At 37.9% G+C, this 21,764-nt stretch overlaps 5 protein-coding genes across 5 annotated transcripts; 3 read left to right on the forward strand and 2 right to left on the reverse strand.

The window, feature by feature from the left end:
- Nucleotides 1–4,175: 4,175 nt before the first annotated feature.
- On the reverse strand, nt 4,176–7,685 carry EAE98_005266 (uncharacterized protein; the record flags this gene model as incomplete). The annotated part of the gene is made up of 7 exons (XM_038952888.1): nt 4,176–4,199; nt 4,314–5,285; nt 5,373–6,532; nt 6,581–7,141; nt 7,363–7,469; nt 7,571–7,582; nt 7,636–7,685. The coding sequence occupies 7 exons, from the start codon at nt 7,683–7,685 to the stop codon at nt 4,176–4,178; spliced, it is 2,886 nt and encodes a 961-aa protein (XP_038810730.1).
- A 1,415-nt stretch (nt 7,686–9,100) lies between these two features.
- EAE98_005267 (uncharacterized protein) lies at nt 9,101–10,540 on the forward strand (the record flags this gene model as incomplete). The annotated part of the gene is made up of 2 exons (XM_038952889.1): nt 9,101–9,481; nt 9,536–10,540. The coding sequence occupies 2 exons, from the start codon at nt 9,101–9,103 to the stop codon at nt 10,538–10,540; spliced, it is 1,386 nt and encodes a 461-aa protein (XP_038810731.1).
- A 337-nt stretch (nt 10,541–10,877) lies between these two features.
- EAE98_005268 (uncharacterized protein) lies at nt 10,878–13,626 on the reverse strand. Its single transcript, XM_038952890.1, has 4 exons — nt 12,444–13,626; nt 12,242–12,390; nt 11,616–12,161; nt 10,878–11,511 (listed from the first exon to the last, which is right to left on the reverse strand). Exons 1-4 carry the CDS (start codon nt 12,505–12,507, stop codon nt 11,251–11,253), a joined length of 1,020 nt encoding a protein of 339 aa, XP_038810732.1. The 5' UTR covers nt 12,508–13,626; the 3' UTR covers nt 10,878–11,250.
- Nucleotides 13,627–14,889: 1,263 nt separating this feature from the next.
- On the forward strand, nt 14,890–16,618 carry EAE98_005269 (uncharacterized protein; the record flags this gene model as incomplete). The annotated part of the gene is made up of 3 exons (XM_038952891.1): nt 14,890–15,506; nt 15,562–16,134; nt 16,225–16,618. The coding sequence occupies 3 exons, from the start codon at nt 14,890–14,892 to the stop codon at nt 16,616–16,618; spliced, it is 1,584 nt and encodes a 527-aa protein (XP_038810733.1).
- Nucleotides 16,619–17,626: 1,008 nt separating this feature from the next.
- On the forward strand, nt 17,627–20,740 carry EAE98_005270 (uncharacterized protein; the record flags this gene model as incomplete). The annotated part of the gene is made up of 2 exons (XM_038952892.1): nt 17,627–18,755; nt 18,870–20,740. 2 exons carry the CDS (start codon nt 17,627–17,629, stop codon nt 20,738–20,740), a joined length of 3,000 nt encoding a protein of 999 aa, XP_038810734.1.
- Between the last annotated feature and the right edge of the window lie 1,024 nt (nt 20,741–21,764).

The raw sequence follows: 21,764 nt of genomic DNA on the forward strand, positions 1-21,764 counted from the left end.
TATATAGGATAAACTCTGTGAGTATTGGATCGATATATATATTGGTTTACTAGAGTATATTATTTATAATATTGGTACTAATTTCATTGAAAAAGAGTTTCAATAATATACTATGTTAATATTTATTTAGATAAAGATAGTTTCTATAAAGACATATTATTCAATTAATATTATTGAAAGATTTTATATATTATTACATAGATTTTATAAGATTATTTATAAAGAAGTTTATAAACTCAATATTTGTAAAACAGTTATATTCCAAATGGCTATAAAGACAATTAATGATATTATTGAATTTAATGGTTTAATATCTACTTTACTTGTTTTTGGAATATTTCTTTATATGGTTAATATTAGTTCTTTAATATTTATTATTTATTAATATACTATTACAATCTTTAAAACTATAATAGAGATTTATAGATTATATAATTCTATATAAATATAAAAGGTCTTAAATATATATAATAAACCCTTTACAATTATATTTCATGATTTATTATTAAATAATAAGGTTTTGGTTTGAAGAAAAGGTAATAGAATAGTTACTAGTAAGTAAAAGAGATCTTTTTTATTTATTAGTATAAAAAGGGAAATATATACTCTTAATCTATCTTATGGATTTATAAGGTTTAAATCTATATCAGTAAAACTATATTATAAGCAATTAAAAACTAAATATATTGAGAAGATTAAAGAAATTGATTATAATATTAATCCCGAGATAACTTTGCCAAAATCCAGCAAAGTTATATTACCTCCCTTAGGAATAATAGTTATATATTCAACAAATCCAGAGAAACCCCTTTTGAATTTATCCAAAAACAACTAGATTCCTATTCTGATATTTTTCTTATAAATAGTTATACCTCAAATTCAAGCTTATATATAAAATTACTATCCCGAATGTTTTACTACCGATTCTAAGGATCTTATTATATATAAGGAATCCAGAAAGAAAGAAATTGATAGATTAACAGCTAAGGATATATTCGAGATTATATTACTTTCAGATATTCCTTTTGATATATATATTTTCAAGTTGCGATTTGTTAATAAGATTAAGAATAAAAAAATGGATATTGAATTCCGTAAATCGAAATTAATCATTTAAGTATATAATAATATTAATAAAACATTTATATTAATATAATCCCCAATAATTCAACAATTGTATTAATACATTTTAATTTTATTAATTGCAAGTACTCGAAAAATAAGTATAGAAGTATATATTCGAGATGTTATTTAGATATATATTCAATTCACTTCGAACTTGTATTATACTTTTTATATTTATATTCTGAAAGAAATGAATTTATCAATTAATATAATTTTACTAATTATTAAATCATTATATAGTATTCCTGAAGTAGGAAACTATTGGTTTCGAATATATTATATTTATCACTACAAAAAGCTTAAAATACAGCAATCTATATATAACCTTTATTTATTATATACTAATAATAAAGAAACTGAATTCAATATTATAGAATTTCAAACAAATAATATATTCATTATTAGGGATAGTATATTTATACAAATTAAGGATAAACAATTCAAACAAACTGATTTTATGGCTAAGGATTGTAAGGAACTCATTTACAATTATCCATTGAAATTTAATAATATCACTTTTACACTTAAAAATAATAATATTCACTTTAATCAAAAGAAGCAATACAACAATCTACAACTTATATCTACAGAATTCATGAATATATATAATATATATAACAAAATTCGAAAGTATACTTCTATATATAAACAATATATTATATAACAAGCTTACAAAGTATATATTATAATTATATATCAATCTGAAGTATCTTTTAATCTATTCATAGTAATGTAAACAATCTAATCCGATAAGAATAATATTATAGCGTTAAACAAGCATATCAAGTAATAAAAAGAAAACTTTGTCAAAAAACTCAAATACATATTATTTGATCTAGATTTATTTAAGATTATTATCTTTACTAATATCTTTTTTGCAAACAATAAAAACTATTTATTCCAAATAGATTATATAATTGTAATAATAAATAAATACAATAATACTAATATTATTCATTAATTATTCATTAAATGCAAAAAAATTATACACAATATTTTAATATTCAAATTATACAAATTAGTTTAGGGATTTGATATCAATATAACAATTACTTTTATAATTAACGTCATTCTCAATAAAAAGATTCTATTAATTCTATATACTAATTCCAAATTACTATACAATCTATTTACAAAGCTAAAAATAATTAGTGAAAAGAAACTAATAATCGACATTATAGCATTATATCAATCCTACAAATAGAAAGAGATTATTAAGATAATCTAAATTGATAGTCTGACTAATTCGGTTAATATAATAATAAAAGGAAAACTATATTAAGTTTTTACTAATTTAATTAATATAAATAAAATTGATATTAAAATAATAAAATAAATGGAATAGGATTAAGGGAAGAAAGGGATTGATTTTATCAATAAAAGATTAAGGACTTTAATCAGCAGATAGAAGATATTTATAATTTCACGAATTTCTTTTCTGTTATTATATTTGAAACTATAAAAGAGAATTCCGAGTATATAGACAAAGGAATTCATTCAAAGGAATTCACTTCAAAGGATTCATTTCAATACAAAGGCAATTATATTAAAGTTATTAGGCGAAAGCGAAGGAGACTAGTTCTTTCAGTAATGCCTATATAAGGCCTACTATTTCCCTTATTTAGCTAACTCCTTAGATTGAATACAAATAGACATTTAGAGGCCTACACATAATGGGAACCACGTCTTCCGTATCTCTCTCAAACCAACAATAAATCTCATACTTTATAACAAACACACTGTACAAATATAGTTTGTATTTCAACTTATATAAAAGACGTATATCAATTACTTGAAAATATTCCGAATTGAAATATTCGAATTCACGAAAATAGTCCAACTATAGCTTTTTGTTATAATACTTTGATTATTGATATTCATAAAGTTTATATTTACAAAAATCCCTAATCTCTTTTATACCTACTTACTCTATAAAATCAATTGAATTATTTTGTTATCTCTCAATTATTATATTAAAATCATTAGTTATAATAATTGATAATATAATAAATTCTATTATACTTCCAGTATTATCCTTATATTTAATCTTATACTTTATAAAATCATCTTTATAAAATCCTATTATATTAATGGATAGCAGGTAGGTAATAAGGTAAGGTGAAATAAAATGCTTAAATATAACTTTACTAAACCCAACAAAGTTATATCTATTCGTAAAAGATAATGCTTAGCTCAAGCTGATAGCTACTAGTTTATATTCTTTAATATATATTGTTTCGAAGAATAAAATATAGATTAAGATTGAATATAAAGATTGTTATTATATTACCAACTAAATTTGTTTATTAGTATTAAACTATATTAAATTAATACTAAATATAAGAACTATTATTATATTACTAATAGTCCTTATTTATATAAGGGCAGGTATCAAATCATATTGTTTTAATATGAGAGCTTATATTTCTTTAGAGAAATACCAACCTTAATTACAAACCTATATTATATTTGAAATTAAGATACCAAATTCCTGATCTATAATATTATTGATTAGTATTAATATCACTATAGGAATAATGAAGTAATATAATACTAATAATTTATACTGTTGTAATATTACTTAAGGTTCTAAAAGCTAAAGGCTATGAACGTATATGCTATAGTGCGGGGGTGCTAGTGCATGCGCTAGCGCGGTTAGTCATATGATCCCTATCCCAATAAGATGGCTTTGGGAAGAGTGTGAGTGAATGTAAGTGTAAGTATATTATATGTATGAATGAAGGATATCATTACTACAACTATTGAATTAAGTATAATGATTGAAAGATTTCCCATCATTACATTTCAATCAGAAATTGAAAATCTTTCAACTATTCTGATCCTCTCGATTGCCAAATCAGATTTAATAACCGAAACCCATTGAATTGTTGAACCAGATCTGACGATTAAAAGAACTTCATTTATTGGATTGAATTGATGACAATCCGAATACTGAGGTGTCGATGAAGTATCATTCCGAAGAAAAGATTGATTATATTAAACATACAAGAAAATGTCACATCATATGTCCACCTCTTTCCATCTCCCCTTCAACCTAAATTTATATCACTCCACTATAAGCAAGCATTCATTAGCATATCTTCCCCATACAATCTCTCCATACATCCATCCAACCCAACTCCTTGACAATCACACCATCCTCACGTCGTAAATCAAAATAAACTCACCCTCTCAACTTCACAGACCACCTCTTCCCACGCCTCTAACACGTCGAATCCCATCCCCAACAAAACATCCCGATCACTTCCCACAACCCAATTCAACACCACTCCCTTTCCATCCCCCTTATTTCTATTCTGTCTGATACTCAACATGACCAATCCTTGCAAGATTGTTTCTCGTTGCGCATTATTTGATGGGATGATTGGGGCTAAGATACCTCCTACTGAGTTATTCCCATTTCTATTTTCTTCCTTTTCTTTTCCCTTGGGATTGAAATTGTTGGAATTTGTATGGGAAATAGAAGCAGATTGAATGGGAGAAGAAGAAAGAACGGGCATCCAACGCGAAAGCATAGTACCAGACTTTGAGATAATAATCGTGCCCACGAGACTCCCATCGATTGGTGATTTAGCCCTCACGATACCACAAGATTTTGGATCCATGATTGCGAGATTATAAAGACTATGAATTTCAGGCGATGAATGGGTCTGGACGAAGTCTAGAACTTGGGTTGCGGAGTTGGAAGGACCATGAATCAAATCAAATTGAAGGGATAAGCGTTGGATCGTTCCTAAGAGGCCTTCTGGAGGTGTCCAAATTGATACGTTGCGAATTATCAACGTGTATAAGAATCTCGGAGAAAGGATGTCCCAGCCATTTGTAGCGAACCAACGTTTAAGGCGTGCACCTTCGGTGAGGTCACTCATAGGAATGCCAAGGTAGATAGCTGGGAGGGTAGAGCCGAGTTGAAGGTGAGTGATATTTGGTTTTTGGAGGAGATGACGGAGGGCACGTTGATGGAGGGAGTGGCCGATTGAGAGATTACGCTTGGAAGGGTCGACAAATAGGGCGGAGATTGTACCGGTGTGAGTACTGGGCAAATAGGTGGTGGAGCAAAATCCAAATAGAGCTTGAGTACTGCTGTTGCGCACAACGTAATGAGACTCTTCAAGAGAATTATTATTTACGGCAGATGGCTAAGAACGTGGAAGAAAGTGTTAGCTATCTTATACATGAATTTAAATGCGAATACCATGGTATAAAAGAGAGTCTAAAACACATACCTTTTCAAACGAACCCGCTGTTGCACCCGCTAATGCCGATTGTTGATTCGGTGGAGTAGTCTTCTCGATAGATGTAATAAGTGCTTGTAGACCTCTTGCATCCCGATCTCTATTGTAACTCTCCACTAACCAATGCTGTCTCGATTTCTGTACTTTCCTACTCTTTCTAAGCGTACCAGGTAATGTTCCTTGAGGAACAAAATCCCCAAATAACGCCCTCACCAATGCTTTCATAGCCGTTTCCGTAAAATCAAAAGTACAAACATATGTCCCAATACTCTTATCCATAGCAAAATCATATGGAGAACTAACTGAAACCACAATCAATGACTTCTTCTTTCCTGCAGAACTAAGCATCGAACACATCATAGCGACATGTTTGGTAAATCCATTTTGATATAAATTTCGAGTTGCATCAGCTGTTATAATGATAATGGTTCCTGCTCTGTTGATCAGATTTTCATGGACTGGTCGAACTCCATTTGCGGTATATGAAGTATGAAGAAGTCTTCCATGTCTTTGACGCGCTAGAGCTCTCCCTAATTCTCGAAAAACACCTTCACCACTCATGATTGATGATTTGTGTGATTTTTCAGATTCATTGTTGGTAGATTTTGCATTCTCGTGACCAAGAGTTGCGGTAGATGCTGGTAATGGCTTCACTAATGGTGTTAAAAGGAGAAGATCATCGTCATCTTCAGAGTAACTATTTGATAGCGGGAGTAAATGGCCTTTGTCTCTCATGATAGTTATTGAGTTATCGTATGCTTTTGTAGACAAAGCGAGATGGCCAGGATGTAAAGATGTGAGATGGCTAATACCTGGAGGGTTCAAGGCTTTAGCCCAAGATGTGCACTGTGATTTGACCCTCAAGACTCGCTTCAAAGAGAGGTTTATACGTTCTCTAGAGATCATGTCATTTTCCAGTCCAAGTTTCAATCCTGCAATGGCTTCTCTTTGAACAGAGTAAGAGCGACAGAGAAGTACCAGATCACATCCAGCTTCTACTGCCATGACGGTACCACCTCTAACTCCAATATCATGGCTTAATGCTTCCATCTCAAGACATTCAGAAACAACTACACCATTGAAGCCAAGATCGTTCCGAAGGAGATCATCCACAACTTGATCACTAAGACAGGCGTGCATGACATTCATTCCTATTCAGTGTTAACAACACAACTCAACAATACAAAAGATGAACAAACCAGCATTTGCTATTGCACATCCACCAACCATAATGGAATCCATTCCTTCACGAATAGCATTTCGGAATGGAACCAGAGCACCAAGACTTAGCTGCTCAAGAGTCTCTGTGATAATGGGCATGTCAAGAGATGATCCTAGGAAATCTAGATTTCCATAAGATGGAAAATGTTTCCCACAGGAAGCGAGCCCGGCATCCTTATACCCATTCATGGCAGCAATACCATATTGAGAAACTTCTTGAGGATCATCTCCAGTAGCTCTAACACCCAATGGTTGATAACGAGCATTTGTCAAGACATCAAGACAAGGGCCCATTATCATATTAACTCCAACTGCTGATAATTCTTTGGCTGTTGCATTGGCAACTTCGTATGCAAGCTCTAGAGATCCAGTTGCTGCCATTCCCATTGCACTGGGAAACTGACAGATGTAATCTTCATCAAAAAGGCTATTGACGCCACCATTCTCTTGATCAAGAGCAATGATTAAAGGGACTAGATGACCAGCTTGGTGCGCGATCGTTTGGAGTTCCTGTACTAAATTTGCTGTCTCTCGGGCAGCTACTCAGGTCAACGATTGTCTATAAGGGAACTTGAAGAACAACATCATCATCATACAAATGAAATGCACGTGAAATATATGCGACTGGGAGGCGAATTACATGGCTGGGTCAAAAGCCATCAAGGTGACAAGTCAAAGCCACTGCCAACTGCCCATTGGATTACAAAACGACGGGAAAAAAGAAACACTACAAACAGAAATAAGAAATACAAATTATTACACTTCATGTTCTTGGTCGACAGCAAAATAGCACCTAGATGATGATCTTCAATAAGAGTCCTGATTTGAGGAGTAACCTCGGTCCCCTCAAATCCCATCATAAAGCATCTGTAGTCAGAGATACCCGATTAGTATCCAGGATCAAAAAAATAATCGCAGAGCTATAAAACATTGTCCCATACAGCTCGGTAGATTAAGAATATACTCACTGTCCCATGGCCCTTTATTTTGTTAGCCTATTTCCAAGTCTCTATGTAAATGGCCCAGAACCTACCAATCGAGGTCCTTCCACAAAGGATCCAGTTCCTCTTCTGTAGCATCCATCTTTGATATGTTCTTGCTGTACAAATGTCGTTATTTTCCCTCTGGACAACGTAATTTAGAGAGTGTAACAGGGCTATAAACTTGAGCGCAACGTTGGCCGAGTGTCTAGGATGATCGTCTGCTCCGCTTTCCGTGTATAATTAAGAAATCATGATATGTGAAGAATGCTATTGGATGGTGTTATACAAGGAAAAATGAAAATGAACGTATTCATCACAGCCGTCGCTTCTTCGCTACTATTCAAAAGGTATGCATGAAATATATTTTGATGTATAATCATCAGCCTCACATATCCAGCACCTTGGGGTGTGTCACTTGAACAGATGTAAGTGGTTGGTTTCAGCTAGGGTGTTGTAGGATGTACTCCGTACAAATGTACCTACGAGGTAGGCAGTGATAAGTGGGTGGCTGGGATATTGTTCTTCCTCGGGGCCATCTGAAATGGTCACATGATGTTGCACCGGGGAATTGTCGGACTGTGCGCCGTGGTGTGTGTGGCTTTAACCTTACTCCAGACAAATATCACGACTTGAAAATTGATTGCTGAGGTCAGGAAAAGCCAAGCCAGCATGTTTTCAAAGTTCATACAAGATTCAAACAATAACATATAATCTCGGCGACTTGGCATATAATTATTATCATCAAGTGATTTCAAGTGTGCTTGATAAATAGATTATTATTCGACAATTTTTAATCGTTTCTCTTGAATTTAAACTACCGACCTCCGATGATCCGTCGATTCGATACGACGTTACATATGTATCTGCGGTTCCCTTACAACATAAGATCCCAACATTGAACGTTGATGGTCGCTCGTCTTCCTCTCCACTCAATCAACCACACCCTCTCTACCAGCCCAACGCTACGATATGGTGGATAGGATAGATGCAATATGACATGATACTGATACTGATGCTGATGCTGGGTCATGGTATGATACAATTGATAACACATGAAATTTTCAGTTTGGAAGATACTTTGCCCTTCCAAGGTTGTTGTTTAAGGTTATCATGTTTTAGATGAGCTAATGTTCGGATTTGCACTATCAAATCATCCCCAGTACGGCATATGCGTTGGTAGGTAGGTAGGTAGGTAGGTAGGTAGGTAGGTAGGTAGGTAGGTAGGTAGGTATGGTCATAGGTACCTATGTAAAGTAAACTATGGAAGGTACAAGTGAATTCTCAAAGTTCTTCAAGTCTAGAGATATTCATTTTCTAGTGAATGAGATTGCAGTACTATTTGCATGATATCTTCAAATCTTCTTTCTCTTTGTCTCCTACCTTATTTCTTAAAACACTTCCTATCTTCCTATCTTCCTATCTTCCTATCTTCCTATCTTCCTATCTTCCTATCTTCCTATCTTCCTATCTTCCTACCTTCCTCTGTAACACAACTCTACCATCAAGCCCACAATCATGCCATCGGCACTACCAACCTCGACTTCCAAAGTCACAAAGTTTACAAATTGTCGTCTCCTAAAGGGCGAATCTTTAGTAACCCAAGATCTATGGGTCTCCTCCTTCACCGGTAAAATTATCCAAAGCCAGGAAGCTTTCTATGGTCAATTATGTGTACCAGATGAAGTTATTGATCTGGGTGGTCGCATTATCTCACCAGGTTTCATCGACACACAATTAAATGGAGCTTTTGGATTCGATTTCGCTTCTATACCAGAAAGTGATGATCCTAATGCTTATGCAAAGGAATTCAAGAGGATTAATCAACTGTTGATTAAGACGGGCGTTACTTCACATTTACCTACTATCACATCATCGAGGCCGGAGGTCTATCATCATGTAAGTATTTGGCGTGATCTATATGGATGAATTTGTACTAACAATCTCCTCAAGGCACTTCCATTTCTAGGACCCTCTGGAGCAAGTCGTCTTGCATCAGATGGAACCGAATCACTGGGCGCTCACGTCGAAGGACCATTTCTCGCTCCCACCAAAAATGGAATCCATCCCCTCCCCGTCCTATTAGCTCCCAAATCCAACGACCTCACTTCCCTCTCAGATTGTTACGGTGCTTCAAACCTCCTCGGAAACATCCGTCTCATAACCGCTGCCCCCGAACTTCCACACATGACTTCTCTCATCCCAACCCTTACCTCCCCCCCTCACAACATCATCTTCAGTATCGGCCACACAGAATCTACCTACGAAGACGCCACCGCCGCCGTCACCGCCGGAGCAACAATGATAACCCACCTCTTCAACGCCATGCTTCCTCTCCATCACCGCAATCCCGGAATCTTCGGTCTCCTCGGCACAACCCCCACAACCAATTCCTCCCCCTCCACCACTCCCCCCTCCTCTCCCCTCGTCACTCAAAACATCATCCCCCCTCTCCCCAAACCCATCACCCAACGCCCCTACTTCGGCATCATAGCCGACTCCATCCACCTCCACCCCACCACCATAACCCTCGCCTACAACGCACACCCCTCAGGCCTCATCCTCGTCACCGACGCCATGCACCTCGTCGGTCTCCCCAACGGCCGCTACGCCTGGAACAACGATTTCATCCTCAAAGACGGCATCCACCTGCGTCTGGAATCCGATGGGAAAATCGCAGGCTCCTCCATCACGCTCGTCGAATGCGTATCCAATTTCCTCAACTGGACAGGATGCAGTGTCGCGCAGGCCTTGAAAGCAGTCACCGAGACCCCGGCGAGAATGCTGGGCTTGGACCATGTGAAGGGTGGGTTGGAGGGGGGAATGGATGCGGATTTGTGTGTGTTGGATGTGGTGGTTGAGGAGGGCAGGAAGAGGGTTGTGGTGGATGAGGTGTGGAAATTTGGGGTGAGGGTTTTTGAGAGGGAAGGGGAGGAGAGGGGAAAGATTATTGGATAGGGAAATGAGGAATTCTGGTTGTTCGTTATTGGTGGCAAGGAAGACTATGAACGCTTTTTCAATTGGAGTTTCTATTTATTTTTTTCTTCATTTGTACTTACAGATTAACAAACATAGCGAGTGTACTCCACCAAATTGCCAAAGAACTACATAGATAGAAATTGGTTTCACAGCCCAAGTCAGAACGAAAACACATAGATATAGCTTAATTTTTGTCAAACTAGATACTCTTGATACTTTGTATACTTGTGTTGTATGTGTATATTTGTGTTAAACATTTACAATAATCACATACACAACACACAACGCGCATACATCATTGCAGAACACAATAAAGATTATTAATTTATATATTCATTTATTCATTTCTCATTGACCCTCATCTTGTCTATTTAGTAATACAGAGGATTCGTGGGAATCTTAGAAATTTAGTGTAGGTGAGTTTACTTTAATGTAAATAACTTCCGTCTCGCTCGCCATAAAAACAAAAGAAGCAGAAAGGACTTGATATCTTGCAAAGATACGTATAGTCCAAAGAAGAAAGTGAAGAGAAACGTAGAAAAGCGTTGCGGAGATCTACCCCCGAAAACCGTAAAGACTAACAATTCCGCTACGAAGAGAAGACCTTGTTATCTCGTGTCCATGTAACCCAATTTGATCCTCCCATGCCCAATATTATCGAATCCGTACCCAAACTACTAACCGCAGTATCAAACCGATACAATTCTGCTTCCCATACGGTCAGGAATTAGATCTGGAGTAATGCTTCTGCGAATTGGATACTCGGTAGCTGGTGCAGCCAAGAAAGTGCTTGTGAGAGGTTGTGGAGACTTGATGGTAGGTGTTTCTTTGATTAAGCTCTCTGCCATAGGTGCGAGAGGGACAGTACGCTTGGGGCCTGTACGAGCAGCAGATGGAAGGATTTGTTCGAAACCTTCATCGGCGGCGACTTTCTCAATTGATTTCCAGTACTGTTTGAAGTTTTGTTAGCAACGGAGTTCAACTATGATTAAGAAGGGAAGTTGACCATGGAGGGGTAAGTGGATGGCGGGGTAAGATAAAGTGGGGCAATTACTCTGACTGTTTTAACTCGAAGCTCAAGTGTTGCATCTTCATCTGCAACGATCATTGGATGTGGATGCATCTGTAAAGAAGAGAGGGTCCACATGTGGTTCACACCTTCTTCAATACATTTTGCCAAAGCCAAAGCTTTATGTGCTCCAGTGATAATGATGACAACTTCTCTAGCCTCCAAGATAGTTTGAATACCCACTGTCAAAGCCATCTTTGGAACCTTTTCCAAATCGTTATCGAAGAATCGGGAATTGGCAATGATTGTATCATATGCCAAAGTCTTGACTCTTGTACGAGATGCGAGGGAAGATCCAGGCTCATTGAATGCGATATGTCCATCTGGTCCAATTCCGCCAAGGAACAAATCGATTCCGCCCTTTGCTTTGATAGCTTCCTCATATTGTACGCATTCGGCCTCGAGATTCTCGGCATTGCCATTTAGGATGTGGACGTTTTGAGGAAGGACATCAACGTGGGAGAAGAAATGCTTGTACATGAATGTATGATAGCTTTCTGGATGGTTGCGTGGAATACCAATGTATTCATCCTATGCAAGTTACTTATGTTAGTGATCTGACTTGATACTAGAGGTGAATGCAGCTTTGTGTGCAAAGTATACAAACATACCATATTGAAAGTGACAACATTTCTGAATGAGATTTCACCAGCCTTGTACTTTTCGACGAGAATCTTATATATGCCAATCGGGGAGGAACCAGTAGGAAGACCAAGAACGAACGGATGGTCTGGGGTAGGTCCGAAAGCGTTGATACGATCTAAGCAAAATGTCAATCGATGTTTGTATCTTCAGCCAGAGGTAGAATCTTACCAACAATGTACTGCGCAACGTAGGCAGATGCCTCTGTTCTGCCATCTCTGATGATGAATCTCATTTTGATTGTATTTGAATTAATGTAGGAAGTTATGAGGATTTCTGAAGTGTGGATATTAAGGTATGTAGGTGTTTGTAGATTGTAATGTAAGTTTGCAGAAAGTTTAGGTATGATTATATTCCCGCAGAGATGGAGTATACGGCATGCGAACAGTGAATATAAAACCGAAGATTATCTACCTTGTAGATAATCAAAGAAATTGGACAAATGGATTGCCGTGCCTGCCGTACCTTACTGATATGGGTTTCGTCGCAGGATGATGGCATCAAGCCATTAGCTTCCATGCTTCACAACAAGGAAATGCAAACTTTCATCGACAAACCTTGATAGAAAGTTCTCATGATGGTGTTGTTCATTGGACCGATTCAAGTATTGTGACCTTTGACTCTATCATTCTGCCCCTCCATCATCTTGATAGTGTATGGAACGTCACGACGACCCAGTCAGTACTGATAGCCTTTTACTGATACCGGTAGTTTGATAGAAAGAAGGATGGTAGTTTGCTTACCCCACAAGATCGATGCATCTCCACTAACGGCTGTCACAATGAGCCCTAGAAGCCCCGAGTCATAAGTTGGTCAATAAGTTCCGATGAACGATCAAGCACGTTGACCATTTCATTGGCATATCATATCCATATCAGATCCATATCATATCCATATCATAATTGTTGGTTGTTGGTCGTCGTACGTACACATAGTTACACCCACGATACAAGCTTTCCAAAAGCCCTCCCAAAGTTGATGGTGGTGAAGTTTCAAGGAAGGAGGTGGGAGGGTCGGAGAAATTCCAAAGGACGTTTTGATGTATGGGAGGATGGCTTGATGTTTCTTCTCGTTGTCTTACCGTTACATTCGCTTAAAGCTTATCCCGATTAGAATTGTGGATTGGAGGAGGAATGTACGGAGGAACGCTAGATTAATTCATGAATTACTTACTGATGGATCATGGATGGAATTGATCTTCCGTCTTGGTACTTGGGTTGTGAAGTCGTAGAGGAATATTAGTTAGAAACTGTCAAGACATATCAGATCACAGTTGATGAGAGACGTTGATATCCCAAAATCCAATCTGTACTTTGACAATAGAAGTGATCATTATTGATGCTTAGATAAGCTTTCAAATCTTCTCAATTCCTCCTTCTTCCCAAAGATCCTCCTCTGAGTTCTCTCACATTTTTCTATCGTGTACATATCTAATCAACTCACAGCTTTGTGCCGTAGAAAGAAATCACATCCAAGCTTTCCTGTAGATGGTGGTGGGTGGTGGGACGGAGATCCAAATGCAAAATGCTCTCCCCAATTGTAACGTTGCTTTCAAACGAGCAAAGCAACTAATCGTTTGTGCTAGCTACGATTGTATTGGACCCCATTATAATATTACTCCATACGGTTTAAATTCAATGCGATACGAACCACATATCATGAAATCTTGACAATTTGACTCATGGGAATGCTCTGGGAATGTTTCCCTGAGTCTGATTCTGATTCTGCGTCGGATTCTGCGTCGGATTCTGCGTCGGATCTACTACTACCTAGGTAGGTAGGTACTTTACATAGTATCTCATCCAAAGATGGAGAAGGGGCCATTATGCAGGGGCATATCCATTTTCGATGGTCTGGAGGATCTTGTCCTGCTGAACAATGCTGCAACACAGCAACGCAGCAACGCAAAATTATGATCAACTTCTAAACAGAATGGAGGGACGGCTCAGCATTGGACCCTTTACTTCCAAGTAGCTTGTTTCAATTGAAGAAGGTAACTTTTGTTAATTTATTTTCATTGCCATTGGGATCCAACTTTCTGGGAAATGACGAACCGAGTGAGGATACGATGTTACTCCCATTCATTCTTGTCTACTTGTAGCATTCTCTTCAGTCTTGGCTTAAACTTTTTCCCTTATCCTACCAATTCAATCTATTCTTGGAGCTGGGTAACCAATTGTTTGATATTGCATTCCTCGTGAATGATGGCGCAATAGTTACCCTCCCCAGGAAAGTAACAGGTCTTGTACGTGTTTCCTCCATAGACAACCATTCATTCATTCATCCATTCATTCCAGCTTGTTACCACAATCGGCAGAAACGTCTAGCCTACATAATTTTTACGAGCACGAGGGTAAAAGTCCTACTACCATATTTCTTTTTTACATCGTATACCTCTAGCGCCCGATCTGTCCTTTCCTCTTACATCCATTGGATCCATTTTTTTGCCACAATTGAAGTTTACCATCTTATCGATCTTTCAGTTGTTTAAACTCCCTTCTTCATCTTTGTTGTGATATGGAGCAGGCGGGATCCATATCAGCACTACCCTAGCACTTTCGTGTTTTAGCGCGTTAGTCTCATTGAGCATTTCCTATATGTATGAGGACTTCATATCATGCAGCCGTTCATCGCTGCCATGCATAGGGTACGACAGGCTTTCTATGCCGCATTTATCAAATCTTTTCTTAAGACAAAGTCGATTTTAGAGATCATTATCAAATTCTGGATTGCGCCCTCGACCATCAAACGGATCAAGGACGAAAATGTTGATGTAAAGGATATTTCACTGACGAAAGTCAAGAAGTTTTTAGACCAGGTTGAAGCTGCCTTTAAAGATTCTACGACAGAGGCCTCCTTGCTGGCATTGTCAGATGGCTTGAGAAAAGAGTTCGCGGAGAGCTTATTGGAAAATCCACAATGTATGCTTCCTTCATACAATCATCAATTACCTAGTGGTCATGAATGTGGAACATACCTTGCTCTAGACGTTGGGGGGTCGACTTTTCGAGTGGCTTTGATTAAACTTGCTGGAAAAGGGTGTGAAGGGAAAGAGATTGAGGTTATTGGATTAAAGTCTTTCAAGATCAAAAATGCTGAGAGACAGCTTGTCGGGGTACAGTTCTTCGATTGGATGGCAGATCGAATTGTCGACACTCTTTCCGGGGAAAAGGAAGGACATGAAATTTCAAAGGCACCCTTATCCGTGGGATTGTCCTGGTCTTTTCCTATTAAGTATGATCATCAAGATAATTATCCAATGCGAAGTCAGCTGACGGTAGTTCCACAGTCAAACATCACTTAGGGGCGGTCTTCTCATGAGCATGGGCAAAGGATTTTGTGCTGCCGATGGGTTGATTGGCAAAGACCTAGGCGACTTGATTGAAGACTCCTGCCTGAAAAGAGGACTCAACGTTCAGTTGAATGCCATTGTGAACGACTCTTCAGCAACATTACTTTCCAAAGCATATATAGATCCTACCACTCGTTTCGCATTGATCTTGGGAACTGGTTTGAATGCTGCAGCTCATCTTCCTGTCCACATCTTTTCACAGCCAAAATTTGGGATCCGTCCTGCATCTTGGCATGATTGCGCAAAACATGTTATTGTCAACACGGAACTCTCAATGTTTGGTGGAAGTTATCTTCCGTACACAAAATGGGATAAAACTTTGAAGGCAAATCATCCTCGACCAGACTTTCAACCATTTGAACATTTCGCAAGTGGTGGATATATAGGAGAAATCGTACGATTAATATTGATTGATGGGATTCAGAGCGCAGGGCTATTTGGAGGAGTGGTGCCTATGAATCTAAGGGAGAAATACTCGCTAGAGACCGAAACTCTCTCATACATCGAAGCGTAAGTCACCAACTATAAGACACTTTTCTTTGTAGTTGCCATCATCTTCATGCATTGATAGTTTCCAAACTAGACTAACACTATCCTTAGCGATACAAATCCATACCTCACTACTGCCATAGAAATATTTACCACCCGTCACCCATCCTCTCATATCCCCACCGAAGTCGATCTTCGTGCTTTACGACTCATAGCTTCCCTCGTAACTCTTCGATCTAGCGGTCTCATTGCTGCTGGTGTCCATGCCCTCTGGCACATGCGTAACACATCCGAATTAATCTCACTCGCCAACTCAGCTCACACAGTCGTGGCTTACAATGGCTCTGTGCTGGAAAATTATCCAGAATTTCGAAAAAATACACAAAAACATATTGATATGCTGGTAGAAGCAAGTGGTGCAAGAGGCGGTATTGTGGAGTTAATGTATGCGGAGGAGAGTTCGCTGTTGGGAGCGGCAGTCGCGGTAGCTTGCTGCAATGCTTGAATTGCAAAAGTAAGTAGTGCGGTAACAGGTAGCAAAGTTTTGCATCGTCTTGCATATCATGAATATGGCATACTGGCAGTGCATATATACCTAGGTAGGCATAGGTATACTCTGTTAAGCGGGATTAGGTGTTGCATGGACATAGAAAATTTCTTCTTAAAGCATTGTCCTGGAGTTTGAAACTACATCGTTGATATTATTAGTATTATTTATAAATTACAAGAAATATAAAAGTTACCTATCTCTTCTATACAGAAGAAAAATGAGGCTAAAAGTTTCTACTAAATTAATCGATAAAAAAGTCAGTAATATTAAATAAACCCTTGAATGTTCTTTAATTATAAAAGTATTTAAACGTTTGATTCTTTAAATTGAATTAGAATAATTAGATTATTGAAAGGTTTCGTTAGTAGTTAATTTTGATCTTTTTTTATTCTATATAGAGTCTAAGTCTTTTAATAATTTAATTATTCTATTTTAATTTAGAGAATTAAATGTTTAAATAATCTAATTATTCTAATTCAATTTAGAGAATTAAAAGCTCAAATAGTATAATACAAATAGAAGAATCTATATAATACTATTAAATCTTATAGACTTGTTATATTGTTGATCTAATATAAAATTTATTAAGATAATTAATTTTGGCCTCTTTTTTCTCATGTATAGCCTGTCTGAATGGTTGAGATGAGATGATTAAAAAACGCATGACTTCGCGTATTTAGCGCGATCAAAATACGCCAATCCTAATTTATCGCGTCGCGCATCGTCGTCCTCTTCCTGATCAAGTCCATCTTTTCCTTTCCCGAAGTTTTTAGGCTCAAGATCAAGCACGATTGAATTTTTCGGAAGAAGAAGAAATACAATGCTCCTATGACCTAATTTGCAGATGCTCCAAATCCCAGGAAAATCACAAATGCCCATTCTACCTTATTTATCCAAACCATCTCCCATTGTCGACAACGCGCAAGCCTGAGACATCCGCCAGCGGAAATTCAAGCCACGAAAATGACCATTGATAACCTTCTTAGGGGCCTTAATGCTTCACAAAAAGCCGCAGTCTCATCACAAGCAGATACCCTCGCTATATTGGCAGGACCAGGAAGTGGGAAAACACACACTTTAACGTCGCGAACGGCTTGGTTATTGCAACAAGGATTGCAACCATGTAATATAATTGTGGCAACTTTTACGGTCAAGGCAGCTCGAGAGATGAAAGAAAGAATTGGGAAGTTGATAGGAAGTGGATTGGAATCAAAGTTAATACTGGGAACGTTTCATAGGATTGCGCGAATATACCTGGCACAATACGGGCATTTGATAGGGATTCGAAAGGGCTTTGGAATCGCAGATTCGAATGATTCTCTAGCCATCATCAAAAGAATTGTGAAGCGGAAGGACCTGAATATAGACCCAAAAGTCGCACGATCTCGCATAAGCTCTCTAAAAGCAAAAGGTTCTGCATCTGCGAGCAAGGTTCCCGAGGCCAAGAAGAAAACTGTAGATACGCAAGAATTCGAGATTGTACATGCCGAATACCAAGCAACCCTGGAGCTTTCGAACCTGCTCGACTACGATGATTTGCTTGTAAGATGTGTCGAGCTTTTACGACTCTATCCATCCTGTGTGGCTAACATTGAAGCCGTTTTGATTGACGAATTTCAAGACACAAACCTGGTGCAATTTGATCTCATGCGATTGTTTGCTGTATCTCAAAAACGAATCACTATTGTTGGAGACCCCGATCAAAGCATATATAGCTTTCGAGCTGCCGAAATCAAAAACTACAAACGAATGATAAAACAATATCCGGATACAGTTACCATCTCGTTGGAGGAGAATTACCGGTCATCGGGCGCCATACTACTCACAGCACTGAATGTAATTGAGCAAGATTCATCCAGGATTGCAAAGTCTCTATTGCCTACTCATGTTGTTGGCACACGTCCAGTTCTCCGCAAACTTGCAACTGCTCAGAAGGAAGCAGACTGGATTATTCAAGAAATACAAAGGATAATGGGTATGACAGGCGACCTACTAGACTTGAATGACTTCGCTATTCTGTTAAGATCTTCGGCACTTTCAAGAATAATAGAAAGTTCATTAGGCAAAGCAGGTATAGCCTACCGCATGGTTGGTAAGTATCATCTCTTCTACCAACTGTGCAGCTTACAGCCAGATCAGCGCCTTTTTTTTTAGAAAAAAAAAAAAAAGGCAGCAACGCGACTGATCTATGGCTAACATATTGCAGGTGGTCTTCGATTTTATGATCGTATTGAAATCAAAACGTTATTGGATTATTTGAGAGTGATTAATTTACCTGATCATAATGATGCGTTGGCGAGAATCATCAACACTCCCTCGAGGAGAATCGGCGAAGTAACCATAAAAGCTCTACTCGAAGAGGCAGAGCAATCTAAATTAACCCTTTGGTCATTAATCCTCAAGTCCGTGCAGGGAAGACGCGCAACAAAAACCAAGCTTACACCATCAGTCGAGAGAAATCTTTCGGTCTTTGTTGATATCATCTTGACGGGTATGAAGAAAGTTGCGGATCCCTCAAATAAGGAAAATTCGATTGTAAAGATTTTGGAGTTTATTATAGAGAAAACATCTTACGAGACCTGGCTTGAGGAACACCGTGGTGACATTACTAAGGCACAGTGGGACAATGTGAAAGAGCTTATGACTCAGGCTGCAGACTTCCAAGAGCTTATATCCAATGGTTATGAGGATGAATCGCTCCCTCAAATCGATGGTTTGAAACAAGAAGATGCTTCCGATTCCCTTTCTCGATTTTTAGCCAACGTAGCATTGGCTTCGGAAGTAACGAAGGAGGAAGACAAAACACATAACACACCTCAGGTCACAATATCTACCATACATGCTGCTAAAGGTCTGGAATGGCCAATAGTCTTCATTCCTGGTGCATATCAAGGCAGTATACCACACTCTAGAGCGGAGGACACTGACGAAGAACGAAGATTGTTATATGTAGCTATGACCCGAGCTAAGGCTTTACTTAACATGAGTTGTCCCCTCAAAAACTCATTGCAAGAGTTGACAACGACTTGTCCCTTTCTCTCTGCCCGTGGCCTCAGAGCACATTTAGACTACAAGGGCCCTTCGTTACGTTCAAATACAGTTCAGTGCCTGGCTCAGATTCTCCGGCGACCGTTTCCGACTAGAGAATCAATCGCCGAATCTTCTGCCTGTGTCGAGCGAACTGAGGATACATATTACCCCATGGAACCGGAGAATGACAAAGAGGACGAGTCCAAGTGGAATGTTGGCAATGGTAACCCCAATTTCACCATGGGTCAGCGACCTGCTAAACGTCGACGTGCTGATATAGCGGACCAAACTGGAAACATTTCAAGCGTGGTCTATAACAACACGCCCACGACAACCATGGAAAGAGCCTCTAAGTTTACCTTGAGTGGTGGATTTGTTAGTGCTGGCTCTCATCTTCAGGTCCTTGGCGAGCAATCGTCGAGTCAAACCAGGGGTGAAATCAAATCAGCTTCAATAAACGAGAAAGCCAAAGGCTCTAGAAAAGCGATCAAAGGTCCAGCTACTAGCCAAGGTACACTCTTGGGGTTCTTGGGGAAGCAAGAGCCACAAAAGGAGACTAAGCCAGCGCCCATAGTCGATGAGTACCGAGAAGAAAAGACCAGGGCTATTGCACAATTACATAGACAGCGAAACACGACCTCCGAAGGACTGATGCAATTGACGCAGCAAAATGATAGCGAAACTCTGCCTCCACTTTTTTCCGGACATCGTCTAGGGACGGCTGCTGCACTATCCCGACCAAACGTTAATCGGATCCAAGAACAACAGGACGATAACTACGTATTCCTGTCTAGCTCTCCACCTAGAGCAAAACAACCTAGAATACTTGCCGAACCGGCGCCAGAAGTCCCTCCCCCTGGTCTAACAGCAAAACCCGCAATTATGTCGTTGGTCCGTCCCGCGAGAACAATGCATACCACTAGCATGTCAATAGCACAAGGATCGAGTGGCGCCAAAAAAACACTCGGTGTCAAAAGGAGCATGAATGGCTGGGCCAATCGTACAACACAGCCTTTTGTTCCCCCAACCAGGAAAAGAGAGAGCTAGATAATGCTTGTGAGGAATAACGGTCTGGAATAGTTTTGGATATGGAAATCGCTGTACTACAATCCTGTTATGATATCTTCCATGCGTGGTGGATATAGGAGAGATGCCTCCACTGGTGTAGATTGGAGGAGTATCGGATTTGCTCATGAGTTTGCCTATATGTTGCATAATACTTAATGAATATATGATTATGAGATCTGATCTAATCTGACCGAATCGATTCCTGCTGGGCTGTAGTGATCACAAATATAGAATTACTCTTTCCTTTTGTATAGTGCATCGCTCTCATTGTTTTTTCGGGGCTCTTCGGCACCGGAGGCATTACTACTCCTACCTAAAGGCCTGAATACATCTCGAGGCTTTTTTTAAAAAAATAAAAAAAATAAAGATGTTAGTAGAGTTGTAAGCTAAAGGAAAGTGAGTAATTCTATAATAAAATATAATTGAAGAAATTGAAAGTGAGATGATATGATATAGTATAATATAATTTAATATCAATTTAACATTTAGAGGGAGAATCTTCTAAAAGAAATATATATACGAGTAAAGATATATTATACTATATTAGAAATTACAATAAAATTCTATTTATGAAATAAAAATTATTTGTTTCAAGAAAAAGCTTGAAAATAAACCAGATCTCTAATGCTATTATATTATAATATTTTTTTATATATTTAAATAGTTATAGTTAAGTTTTTATATTATATTATATTACTATATAAATAAATTACTCTATTTTTTATATAGTTTAATTATTTAAAATATTCCTCCTCTATCGATTTAAGTAATTTACTATGAATATTTCAATTAATTATAAATAGTAAATAACTTCAGATAGATAGTTTGTATTTCTCTAAACTAATTCTATTTATAATACTCTATGTATTTATATATATATATATATTTTCATATAAATAAATTTCGAAAATTTAAAATCCTACTTTTCTTATAAATTCTTTTATTCTAATAACCTTACTATTACTTTTTCTTTTAATAACAAATCTTTTATATCTAGAAAGAG

This window comes from Botrytis deweyae (genome assembly GCF_014898535.1).
Source record: "Botrytis deweyae strain B1 chromosome Unknown BDEW_010, whole genome shotgun sequence".
Taxonomy (NCBI): Eukaryota; Fungi; Ascomycota; class Leotiomycetes; order Helotiales; family Sclerotiniaceae; genus Botrytis; species Botrytis deweyae.

What these genes read in the sequence shown, in the direction of transcription:
- EAE98_005268 (XM_038952890.1), bottom strand. Translation starts at nt 12,507, where the DNA reads ATGAGATTCATCATCAGAGATGGCAGAACAGAGGCATCTGCCTACGTT. An exon ending in CGTTGCGCAGTACATTGTTG is followed by an intron (nt 12,391 to 12,443) that starts GTAAGATTCTAC and finishes CATTTTGCTTAG; the next exon opens with ATCGTATCAACGCTTTCGGA. An exon ending in ATGTTGTCACTTTCAATATG is followed by an intron (nt 12,162 to 12,241) that starts GTATGTTTGTAT and finishes TAACTTGCATAG; the next exon opens with GATGAATACATTGGTATTCC.